General features: G+C 50.1%; 1 protein-coding gene across 1 annotated transcript in view; it reads left to right on the plus strand.

The window, feature by feature from the left end:
• Positions 1-5934: 5934 nt before the first annotated feature.
• Positions 5935-12047, plus strand: part of LOC141753761 (PHD finger protein 14-like) — a 38645-nt gene continuing 32532 nt past the window's right edge. Inside the window, exons 1-2 of the mRNA XM_074612303.1 lie at positions 5935-6008; positions 9210-9331. Coding sequence (XP_074468404.1) covers positions 9249-9331 — 83 coding nt within the window. The 5' untranslated portion in view covers positions 5935-6008; positions 9210-9248. The remainder of the gene's footprint in view (positions 6009-9209; positions 9332-12047) is intronic.

Raw genomic sequence — 12047 nt, forward strand, 5'->3', positions numbered from 1 at the left:
TGTGTGTTGTGTTGTGTGTGTGTTGTCTGTGTCTGTGTGTGCGTGTGTGTGTGCACATTTACATTTGTCCAACAGGGCTAGCATGGCCCGGTGCCACCTTGATGAAGCTGAGAGTCTGTGGCTGTTATTCATGGCTGTAGTGGATCCTGCCTGCTGGAGGAGAACCTCTAAAGTCAACCTGAGAGCTGGATGTGATTTAACATGTGTGAAGCGTCACGGCTGTAAAGTTAATGCTGTGTAGACGCTGACCCAGTAAAGATAGAGACCATCTCAAACACTCTTTATGCTCATTAACACACGTTTGTTCTCCAGTGTGTGGTACAGTAGGATGGGCTCTGTCTCCCTCCATCATGGATCAGTTAGAATATCTACTGTCTGCAGGTTTGAGTCCTCCGTCGCTGACGCTCCCCGTGATGTCATCAATCGTGCACTAATGGAGTGAAGTGAAGGTGTTTTTGTGAGACAGTTAAAGCAGCAGTAGATCATTCTGAACATGACATGCTGTTTGTAATGGTGTTGCTAAGGTGTGAATAACGTACACACACCTGAAGGTTGTGCTTGTGTGCTGACAGGCTCTTACCATCGAGGTTACATCCACATAAACGGTTAAATAGTAAATGTTACCATTTACTATTACTGAATGTCATTTGCTTCATTAGAAGTTGTCTTTCAACTAGGGATGCTCATTTTGAAAAATGTTCTTAACCGATAACCGACCCTCGTTAATCGATTATTAACCGTTAACACACAAGATTAGTGCCTCGCATGCAGCGGTGAACCAGCTGGAGGAGCACAACAGACAACTGAGTCTCCAGTTCACCGTCCGGGAGCGTTAACTTAGCAGCCACGATGCTGCGTTCACTGTCTCCAGTTCACCGTCAGGAAGCATTAACTTAGCAGCTACGATGCTGCGTTCACTGTCTCCAGTTCACCGTCCGGGAGCGTTAACTTAGCAGCCACGATGCTGCGTTCACTGTCTCCAGTTCACCGTCAGGAAGCATTAACTTAGCAGCTACGATGCTGCGTTCACTGTCTCCAGTTCACCGTCAGGAAGCATTAACTTAGCAGCTACGATGCTGCGTTCACTGTCTCCAGTTCACCGTCAGGAAGCATTAACTTAGCAGCTACGATGCTGCGTTCACTGTCTCCAGTTCACCGTCCGGGAGCGTTAACTTAGCAGCCACGATGCTGCGTTCACTGTCTCCAGTTCACCGTCAGGAAGCATTAACTTAGCAGCTACGATGCTGCGTTCACTGTCTCCAGTTCACCGTCCGGGAGCGTTAACTTAGCAGCCACGATGCTGCGTTCACTGTCTCCAGTTCACCGTCAGGAAGCATTAACTTAGCAGCTACGATGCTGCGTTCACTGTCTCCAGTTCACCGTCCGGGAGCGTTAACTTAGCAGCCACGATGCTGCGTTCACTGTCTCCAGTTCACCGTCAGGAAGCATTAACTTAGCAGCTACGATGCTGCGTTCACTGTCTCCAGTTCACCGTCCGGGAGCGTTAACTTAGCAGCCACGATGCTGCGTTCACTGTCTCCAGTTCACCGTCCGGGAGCGTTAACTTAGCAGCCACGATGCTGCGTTCACTGTCTCCAGTTCACCGTCAGGAAGCGTTAACTTAGCAGCTACGATGCTGCGTTCACTGTCTCCAGTTCACCGTCAGGAAGCGTCAACTTAGCAGCCACGATGCTGCGTTCACTGTCTCCAGTTCACCGTCCGGGAGCGTTAACTTAGCAGCCACGATGCTGCGTTCACTGTCTCCAGTTCACCGTCCGGGAGCGTTAACTTAGCAGCCACGATGCTGCGTTCACTGTCTCCAGTTCACCGTCCGGGAGCGTTAACTTAGCAGCCACGATGCTGCGTTCACTGTCTCCAGTTCACCGTCAGGAAGCGTTAACTTAGCAGCCACGATGCTGCGTTCACTGTCTCCAGTTCACCGTCAGGAAGCGTTAACTTAGCAGCCACGATGCTGCGTTCACTGTCTCCAGTTCACCGTCAGGAAGCGTTAACTTAGCAGCTACGATGCTGCGTTCACTGTCTCCAGTTCACCGTCCGGGAGCGTTAACTTAGCAGCCACGATGCTGCGTTCACTGTCTCCAGTTCACCGTCCGGGAGCGTTAACTTAGCAGCCACGATGCTGCGTTCACTGTCTCCAGTTCACCGTCAGGAAGCGTTAACTTAGCAGCCACGATGCTGCGTTCACTGTCTCCAGTTCACCGTCAGGAAGCGTTAACTTAGCAGCCACGATGCTGCGTTCACTGTCTCCAGTTCACCGTCAGGAAGCGTTAACTTAGCAGCTACGATGCTGCGTTCACTGTCTCCAGTTCACCGTCAGGAAGCGTTAACTTAGCAGCCACGATGCTGCGTTCACTGTCTCCAGTTCACCGTCAGGAAGCGTTAACTTAGCAGCCACGATGCTGCGTTCACTGTCTCCAGTTCACCGTCAGGAAGCGTTAACTTAGCAGCTACGATGCTGCGTTCACTGTCTCCAGTTCACCGTCAGGAAGCGTTAACTTAGCAGCCACGATGCTGCGTTCACTGTCTCCAGTTCACCGTCAGGAAGCGTTAACTTAGCAGCTACGATGCTGCGTTCACTGTCTCCAGTTCACCGTCAGGAAGCGTTAACTTAGCAGCCACGATGCTGCGTTCACTGTCTCCAGTTCACCGTCAGGAAGCGTTAACTTAGCAGCCACGATGTTGCGTTCACTGTCTCCAGTTCACCGTCAGGAAGCGTTAACTTAGCAGCTACGATGCTGCGTTCACTGTCTCCAGTTCACCGTCAGGAAGCGTTAACTTAGCAGCCACGATGCTGCGTTCACTGTCTCCAGTTCACCGTCAGGAAGCGTTAACTTAGCAGCCACGATGCTGCGTTCACTGTCTCCAGTTCACCATCAGGAAGCGTTAACTTAGCAGCTACGATGCTGCGTTCACTGTCTCCAGTTCACCGTCTGGGAGCGTCAACTTAGCAGCTACGATGTTGCGTTCACTGTCTCCAGTTCACCGTCAGGAAGCATCAACTTAGCAGCTACGATGCTGCGTTCACTGTCTCCAGTTCACCGTCAGGAAGCGTCAACTTAGCAGCTACGATGTTGCGTTCACTGTCTCCAGTTCACCGTCAGGAAGCATCAACTTAGCAGCTACGATGCTGCGTTCACTGTCTCCAGTTCACCGTCAGGAAGCGTTAATTTAGCAGCCACGATGCTGCGTTCACTGTCTCCAGTTCACCGTCAGGAAGCATCAACTTAGCAGCTACGATGCTGCGTTCACTGTCTCCAGAGGTTAACTGAAGGATTCAGGGATGGAGAGACTAACTGGAGGATTCAGGGATGGAGAGACTAACTGGAGGATTCAGGGATGGAGAGACTAACTGGAGGATTCAGGGATGGAGAGACTAACTGGAGGATTCAGGGATGGAAAGACTAACTGGAGGATTCAGGGATTGAGAGACTAACTGAAGGATTCAGGGATGGAGAGACTAACTGAAGGTGTAAACTATAAAGTGCTCCTCCTAATGGGACATGATTTACTGCTGCCTGCTGCTACTGTAACATTAAAACCTCAGATATGAACATATGCCATTAATCAGCTGGAGATGATGAGAATGAAGTTAATATATGTAGTTACTACCACTTCCTCTGCTCTGTTAATTCCTCTAATCCGGTGTGAAATGATTCATGCTTGTTAAAGATGCACTGATGTACTTAATTAAAAGATTGATTTTAGCCGGGGACTTTATAAACTGCTGCAGTTTTAATTTGCTTTAATTTACCTGAGCAGAGGCTGAGCAGAGGCTGATCAGAAGCTGAGCAGAAGCTGAGCAGAAGCTGAGCAGAGGCTGAGCAGAGGCTGAGCAGAGGCTGAGCAGAAGCTGAGCAGAAGCTGAGCAGAAGCTGAGCAGAAGCTGAGCAGAGGCTGAGCAGAAGCTGATCAGAAGCTGAGCAGAGGCTGAGCAGAGCCTGAGCAGAGGCTAAGCAGAGGCTGAGCAGAGGCTGAGCAGAGCCTGAGCAGAGCCTGAGCAGAGGCTGAGCAGAGGCCGAGCAAAGCCTGAGCAGAGGCTGAGCAGAGGCTGAGCAGAGGCTGAGCAGAGGCTGAGATTAGCCGAGCCGTGTGGCTGAGCGTGTTTCAGCTGAACCGGCTGCCGGACCGCAGCCCGCCCTCTCTCTCTCCCCGGCCTCGTGCTATACGTTACTCTACAGACGCCACTTTAACGCAGAATAAGTGACCACCGTCAGACGGCCTTTTGTTTGGGGGAGCAGTCGCAGGAGAACTAGTGAAGGTCTGTCGGAGCCAACTGGCAGCGTTCTTTGCAGTTAGCATTCTTAATGATAAGTGCTCCATCTGGCGACGTGGTGGCGAGCCAAAGAGGACAGATGGGATTGTTTTCACAATCTGTTTAAATATGTTGTCGATTTTTCTTCCCCTTTTAACCCCCCCCCCCCCCCCCCCCAGCAGCTCCAACGCTCTCCCTGCTAGCAACAAGAAGGGGATGTTTGATTTTCATTTGCTTTCATGCTCCGTTCAGTCTGCTGCTGAGAGGAGGAAGCACACTTCAGACCGGCGGAGGAGACGGGGTGTTGCTAGACGTCGGTCCAGCGTTGTTTAGCCTCCACAGAGACCATGTGATCGCTGTCCCGGCGTGTTCAGAGACCATGTGATCGCTGTCCCGGTGTGTTCAGAGACCATGTGATCGCTGTCCCGGCGTGTTCAGAGACCATGTGATCGCTGTCCCGGCGTGTTCAGAGACCATGTGATCGCTGTCCCGGCGTGTTCAGAGACCATGTGATCGCTGTCCCGGCGTGTTCAGAGACCATGTGATCGCTGTCCCGGCGTGTTCAGAGACCATGTGATCGCTGTCCCGGCGTGTTCAGAGACCATGTGATCGCTGTCCCAGCGTGTTCAGCAGTCATGTTTCAGTGGAGGAGCTGAGGAGGGGGTTAGCTGGTCAGTTAGGTCAGGGGTTCTCATCCTTCTGTATCCTGAGGCCCACTTCTGATTGTTAAAAACATTTCCGAGGACCACCTTTCCAAATAAATTACAAACTGGGCTTCAACAACATTTTTTCGTCTCAAAAAACACTGAACTTTGTGTCACTGCATCCGAGACATGTATGTCTGTAAAGGGGAGACTCGTGGGTACCCATTGAACGCATTTTCATTCACATATCTTGAGGTCAGGGGTCAAGAGACCCGTCTGAAAATGGCTATGCCAGTTTTTCTTCGCCAAAATGTTGTGTATATTTGGAGCGTTATTTAGTCTCCTTCCCGACAAGATGGCAAGACATGGTTGGGACCAATGGATTCTTTAGGTTTCTGAGTTTCCTATGATACCGGTAGCTTTAAAACTGAGCCTGCTACAACCTCTGAAAGATAGAATAGCGGCCGTCAGATTATGAAGAGGTTAATCTAACCATTTGGCAGGTCCTCCACGGCCCACTAGGTGGTGCTCTGAGGCCCACCGCTTTTGCAGCTTGTGGATTTGTAATTTACTGAGAATAATCAGAAGCTTAATATGTGTCCCAGTTTATTTCCTGTTGCAGTGTAGCAGACAGGAAGTAAATATGGGTCCAAGCTGTTGCCTAGCAACTCCATTGAAACGGTCTACACAAAGATCTAGGTTTGGTTTTTAAACTTAAAGGTTCTCTATACGATATCCAGAGAATTATTACATCATCAACTGTTGAAAGATATAGAGGAGTAATATCTACCTGAGCAGAGATTGAAGTCTCTCCCTCTCTGTTGTAATCAGAGCTTCTCTGTGCTTTGTTGACATCGCCGGGCCGACCGCGTGTGCCTTTTAGTGCACGTGAGCGTGCCCCACTGGTTATTAGCTACAGCTGATAATCATCATCACGGGAGCGATAGAAATGCTCCCGATCCTGCGTACTGCACCTTTAAGACCTGCTGTGTGTTTGTGTTTTTGAGTCCCGTGTTTGTGTCTTGCAGAGAACCAGAGGACAGAAGAGGAAGAGAGTTCCCATCGGTGAAGACAGAGAAGATAAAACTGAGGTTTGTTGTTCTAATAACTTCTTGAGGTTCTTTATGAACCGGTTCAGCTCGGCTCGTTCACTGATATTAACTTCAGTAATCCAGGTTTATTTGTCCTGGATCAATTTATTGACAGTTTATTAAAATCCCATATGAGTGAATGGATTCCATCTCCCTCTGACGTTACACGCTAACCCTCAGTATGGATTATATCCATCATTCATTCGGACGGTCGGAGGCTTGACCTGCCGGGAGAATAAACTATGAACTGATGAATTTATTAACAACTTCATGGTAATAAATGGATTAAAGGATATTTCAGTCAGTCACCAGGACACTCATCACTTCATCATCTTTGATTCATGTGTTCATCTTTTATTCATTTTGATTAATGTAATTATCATTTAGTGTTACAGAAGTCAGATCTAATATCAAATGTGCTGTCATCCATCAGTTTACTCTTTCAACCATCAGCTAGTGTTAGCTGGAGCCAGCAGGTGTTTAGTCTAGCTTAGACTGGATTTAGACTGGATTTAGTCTAGCTTAGACTGGATTTAGACTGGACTCAGACTGGGCTTAGACTGGATTTAGACTGGACTCAGACTGGATTTAGTCTAGTTTAGACTGGATTTAGTCTAGTTTAGACTGGATTTAGACTGGACTCAGACTGGATTTAGTCTGTTGTAAATTGACTATAGATTGTCCAATCTGCCCCAAACTCGACATGTTTAATAAGAGTCTTTAGCTCCATGCAGAACATTCTCTCTAACTGTTGAGTGCAGTGTCTGACTTTCATGGAAATGCATGGCAGCGGTACCTCTGACGTGCACTAAGGGCCGAGGGCCCGTTCAACACTGCTACAGCTGTAATTCTTTCTTTTATATATAAACAAAAACGTCCACCTTCAGAACAATCAGCTGCTCTAATCACATCCAACCTGTTTCACACCAGCTGGGAAGGATCCACGTCGGTCTGATCCTAACAGGATCCTAACAGAGCTGTGGGGGGGAGACATCCTGCTCTGGTGTGTCCCCGTCTCTCTCTCTGGTGTGTCCCCGTCTCTCTCTCTGGTGTGTCCCCGTCTCTCTCTCTGGTGTGTCCCCGTCTCTCTCTCTGGTGTGTCCCCGTCTCTCTCTCTGGTGTGTCCTCGTCTCTCTCTCCGGTGTGTCCCCGTCTCTCTCTCTGGTGTGTCCCCGTCTCTCTCTCTGGTGTGTCCTCGTCTCTCTCTCCGGTGTGTCCCCGTCTCTCTCTCTGGTGTGTCCCCGTCTCTCTCTCTGGTGTGTCCCCGTCTCTCTCTCTGGTGTGTCCCCGTCTCTCTCTCTGGTGTGTCCCCGTCTCTCTCTCTGGTGTGTCCTCGTCTCTCTCTCTGGTGTGTCCCCGTCTCTCTCTCTGGTGTGTCCCCGTCTCTCTCTCTGGTGTGTCCCCGTCTCTCTCTCTGGTGTGTCCCCGTCTCTCTCTCTGGTGTGTCCCCGTCTCTCTCTCTGGTGTGTCCTCGTCTCTCTCTCCGGTGTGTCCCCGTCTCTCTCTCTGGTGTGTCCCTGTCTCTCTCTCCGGTGTGTCCCCGTCTCTCTCTCCGGTGTGTCCCCGTCTCTCTCCGGTGTGTCCCCGTCTCTCTCTCTGGTGTGTCCCCGTCTCTCTCTCTGGTGTGTCCCCGTCTCTCTCTCTGGTGTGTCCCCGTCTCTCTCTCCGGTGTGTCCCCGTCTCTCTCTCCGGTGTGTCCCCGTCTCTCTCTCTGGTGTGTCCTCGTCTCTCTCCGGTGTGTCCCCGTCTCTCTCTCCGGTGTGTCCCCGTCTCTCTCTCTGGTGTGTCCCCGTCTCTCTCTCTGGTGTGTCCCCGTCTCTCTCTCTGGTGTGTCCCCGTCTCTCTCTCTGGTGTGTCCCCGTCTCTCTCTCTGGTGTGTCCCCGTCTCTCTCTCTGGTGTGTCCCCGTCTCTCTCTCCGGTGTGTCCCCGTCTCTCTCTCTGGTGTGTCCTCGTCTCTCTCTCTGGTGTGTCCCCGTCTCTCTCTCTGGTGTGTCCCCGTCTCTCTCTCTGGTGTGTCCCCGTCTCTCTCTCTGGTGTGTCCCCGTCTCTCTCTCCGGTGTGTCCCCGTCTCTCTCTCCGGTGTGTCCCCGTCTCTCTCTCTGGTGTGTCCCCGTCTCTCTCTCTGGTGTGTCCTCGTCTCTCTCTCCGGTGTGTCCCCGTCTCTCTCTCCGGTGTGTCCCCCCGTGTCTCTCTCTGGTGTGTCCCCGTCTCTCTCTCTGGTGTGTCCTCGTCTCTCTCTCCGGTGTGTCCCCCCGTGTCTCTCTCTGGTGTGTCCCCGTCTCTCTCTCTGGTGTGTCCTCGTCTCTCTCTCTGGTGTGTCCTCGTCTCTCTCTCCGGTGTGTCCCCGTCTCTCTCTCTGGTGTGTCCCCGTCTCTCTCTCCGGTGTGTCCCCGTCTCTCTCTCTGGTGTGTCCCCGTCTCTCTCTCCGGTGTGTCCCCGTCTCTCTCTCTGGTGTGTCCCCGTCTCTCTCTCCGGTGTGTCCCCCCGTGTCTCTCTCTGGTGTGTCCCCGTCTCTCTCTCTGGTGTGTCCCCGTCTCTCTCTCTGGTGTGTCCCCGTCTCTCTCTCTGGTGTGTCCTCGTCTCTCTCTCTGGTGTGTCCTCGTCTCTCTCTCCGGTGTGTCCCCGTCTCTCTCTCTGGTGTGTCCCCGTCTCTCTCTCCGGTGTGTCCCCGTCTCTCTCTCTGGTGTGTCCCCGTCTCTCTCTCCGGTGTGTCCCCGTCTCTCTCTCTGGTGTGTCCCCGTCTCTCTCTCCGGTGTGTCCCCCCGTGTCTCTCTCTGGTGTGTCCCCGTCTCTCTCTCTGGTGTGTCCCCGTCTCTCTCTCTGGTGTGTCCCCGTCTCTCTCTCTGGTGTGTCCCCGTCTCTCTCTCTGGTGTGTCCTCGTCTCTCTCTCTGGTGTGTCCTCGTCTCTCTCTCTGGTGTGTCCTCGTCTCTCTCTCCGGTGTGTCCCCGTCTCTCTCTCCGGTGTGTCCCCGTCTCTCTCTCTGGTGTGTCCCCGTCTCTCTCTCCGGTGTGTCCCCCCGTGTCTCTCTCTGGTGTGTCCCCGTCTCTCTCTCTGGTGTGTCCCCGTCTCTCTCTCTGGTGTGTCCCCCCGTCTCTCTCCGGTGTGTCCCCGTCTCTCTCTCTCTCATCCCCCTTCTTCCATCCCGTCCCCCAGCAGTGTCCCGTCCAGCTCTGGATTCTAATCATCCGTGTTTCCATAGGAACCGCTGCCACGGGAACGCCGACAACGCCAGTCTGCAATGCAGAAGAAACCCAAAGCTGACGACACGAGGACGGAGTGCACGACCTGCAGAGGACCGGGGGACAACGAGAACCTTGTGAGGTGAGGCAGTGTGTGTGTGTGTGTGTGTGTGTGTGTGTGTGTGTGTGTGTGTGTGTGTGTGTGTGTGGTGTCTCGTGAGGTGTGTGTGTGTGTGTGTGTGTGTGTGTGTGTGTGTGTGTGGGTGTGGTGTCTCGTGAGGTGTGTGTGTGTGTGTGTGTGTGTGTGTGTGGGTGGGTGTGGTGTCTCGTGAGGTGTGTGTGTGTGTGTGTGTGTGTGGGTGTGGTGTCTCGTGAGGTGAGGGAGTGTGTGTGGTCTCGTGAGGCGGTCGTATCCTCCTGATGATTAAAGTTCAGTCTTCATTAGGCTCTGCAGCATGGTGGTGGTGGTGGTGGTGGTGGTGGTGGGGGCTCCTCTATCGGCCCCCTGTATTGACCTGCCACAGACATTTGCACAGTTCATTAAGGACTAATGAATAGCACAATTTAGCCGGCTCCTTTCTGGGGGTTTCAGGTGATTTCAGGTGGTTTCAGGTGTCCGCCCGATAATAAGCACGGTTCTTTTCTTCTTTGACGTTGGAATTCTGGTAGAAAATAAGAAAGCAGATCGCAGCAGGCGGCTCGTCAGGACGCATCAGGACACGTCACCTGATGAAGCTCTTAGGAAACGTCCCTTCATGCATTTCACACTGTCTCTGTTAGGACTTGTGTTCAGTTGAAACAGAACTCCAACACTTCTTCTCTCCATTCTACCTTAAGAACAGCTCACCTGTATGTTCTCTAACAGCGTCAGGAGGCTCGTATTAAAGACCAGCTTCTTCGTCTTCTTCTTCTTTTAAAACATGTTGGATCATTTTGATTCCTTATCTGCTCCGACTCAACCCTTCCTCCGTCTTCCTCCGTCGTCTACATTAATACAGACTAATGTACATTTTGCAGCAGTAGTTCCATTCCACCAGCAGCAGAGTGCTGCCGTCCTCACCACAGATACTCCGTCACTCACTACTTCAGTCCATCTGCTTCTACTGCGTTCTGTCTGATGAAACTCAGCAGCTCCCACACAGATGTTTCACATTCCAGCAGTTTAAAGGACATAAAGGAGTTTAAACAGTCCATCAGCAGAACGTTCTAATCATTATATGGTATACTAATAGTAATGTAGTAGTAATAGTAATAGTAATCATTGAAGTCATTTTGTGAAGATCTGACTCTGGGCCCTTGGAAAATATTCTCTATTTTCTAACATTTATTATTATTATTATTATTATTATTAATAATAATAATAATAATAAATGTTAGAAAATAGAGAACATTTCCTTATTATTAATAAGAATAATAATAAGGAATTATTATTATTAACAATATAGAAAAGATAGAAAGAGTTATTATTAGTATCATTATTAATAATGATAATAATAATAATGAAAATAATAAATGTCAGAAAATAGAGAACATTTTCCTTATTATTAATAATAATAATAATACACTATTTGTATAGCATCTTTCATTCAAGAAAAGCAGCACAGAGTATTTTACAATAAAAGAAAGTAGACTAAACATAAAAACGGCAAACAACGTAATTGATGGAAAATAAAAAATCTACTTGATAAAATAAGAAAAGAAATGAACCAAACAACGGACCAGTTGATGAAAAGGTTTTTTTGATCCCTCAACAGTGATGTAAAGTAGGAAAGCAGAAGCACTTTGAATTCTGATCTAAATGTTTTCCTGTTAAAAGGAGAAGGTCAGAGAAGCAGAGTGGTGAGTATGACGTGATGATGTGAGGTAGGTCATTTCACCCCCCCCCCACCGTACCCCCAATATTTATACCCGCTATTTGTCCGTGCATGCTCATTATCTGAGACTCTTTGAGGCTGTTATTCAAGAATGAATCTTCTTTTGCACCCATTCACAGCGCAGTGTGTGTAGAGCAGAAGCATGGAGAAACAGCCGATGTAGAATAGAATCTAGTGTCTGTAGTGACGTCCTGTTACTACGGAACGTCCTGTTACTACGGTACGTCCTGTTACTACGGTACGTCCTGTTACTACGGTACGTCCTGCTACTACGGTACGTCCTGTTACTACGGTACGTCCTGCTACTACGGTACGTCCTGCTACTACGGAACGTCCTGTTACTACGGTACGTCCTGTTACTACGGAACGTCCTGTTACTACGGTACGTCCTGTTACTACGGTACGTCCTGTTACTACGGTACGTCCTGTTACTACGGAACGTCCTGCTACTACGGTACGTCCTGTTACTACGGTACGTCCTGTTACTACGGTACGTCCTGTTACTACGGTACGTCCTGCTACTACGGAACGTCCTGTTACTACGGTACGTCCTGTTACTACGGTACGTCCTGCTACTACGGTACGTCCTGCTACTACGGAACGTCCTGTTACTACGGTACGTCCTGTTACTACGGTACGTCCTGTTACTACGGTACGTCCTGTTACTACGGTACGTCCTGTTACTACGGAACGTCCTGTTACTACGGTACGTCCTGTTACTACGGTACGTCCTGTTACTACGGTACGTCCTGTTACTACGGTACGTCCTGTTACTACGGAACATCCTGTTACTACGGTACGTCCTGTTACTACGGAACGTCCTGTTACTACGGAACGTCCTGTTACTACGGTACGTCCTGTTACTACGGTACGTCCTGTTACTACGGTACGTCCTGTTACTACGGAACGTCCTGTTACTACGGTACGTCCTGTTACTACGGTACGTCCTGTTACTACGGAACGTCCTGTTACTACGGTACGTCC

The sequence above is a fragment of the Sebastes fasciatus genome, chromosome 17 (genome assembly GCF_043250625.1).
Source record: "Sebastes fasciatus isolate fSebFas1 chromosome 17, fSebFas1.pri, whole genome shotgun sequence".
Taxonomy (NCBI): Eukaryota; Metazoa; Chordata; class Actinopteri; order Perciformes; family Sebastidae; genus Sebastes; species Sebastes fasciatus.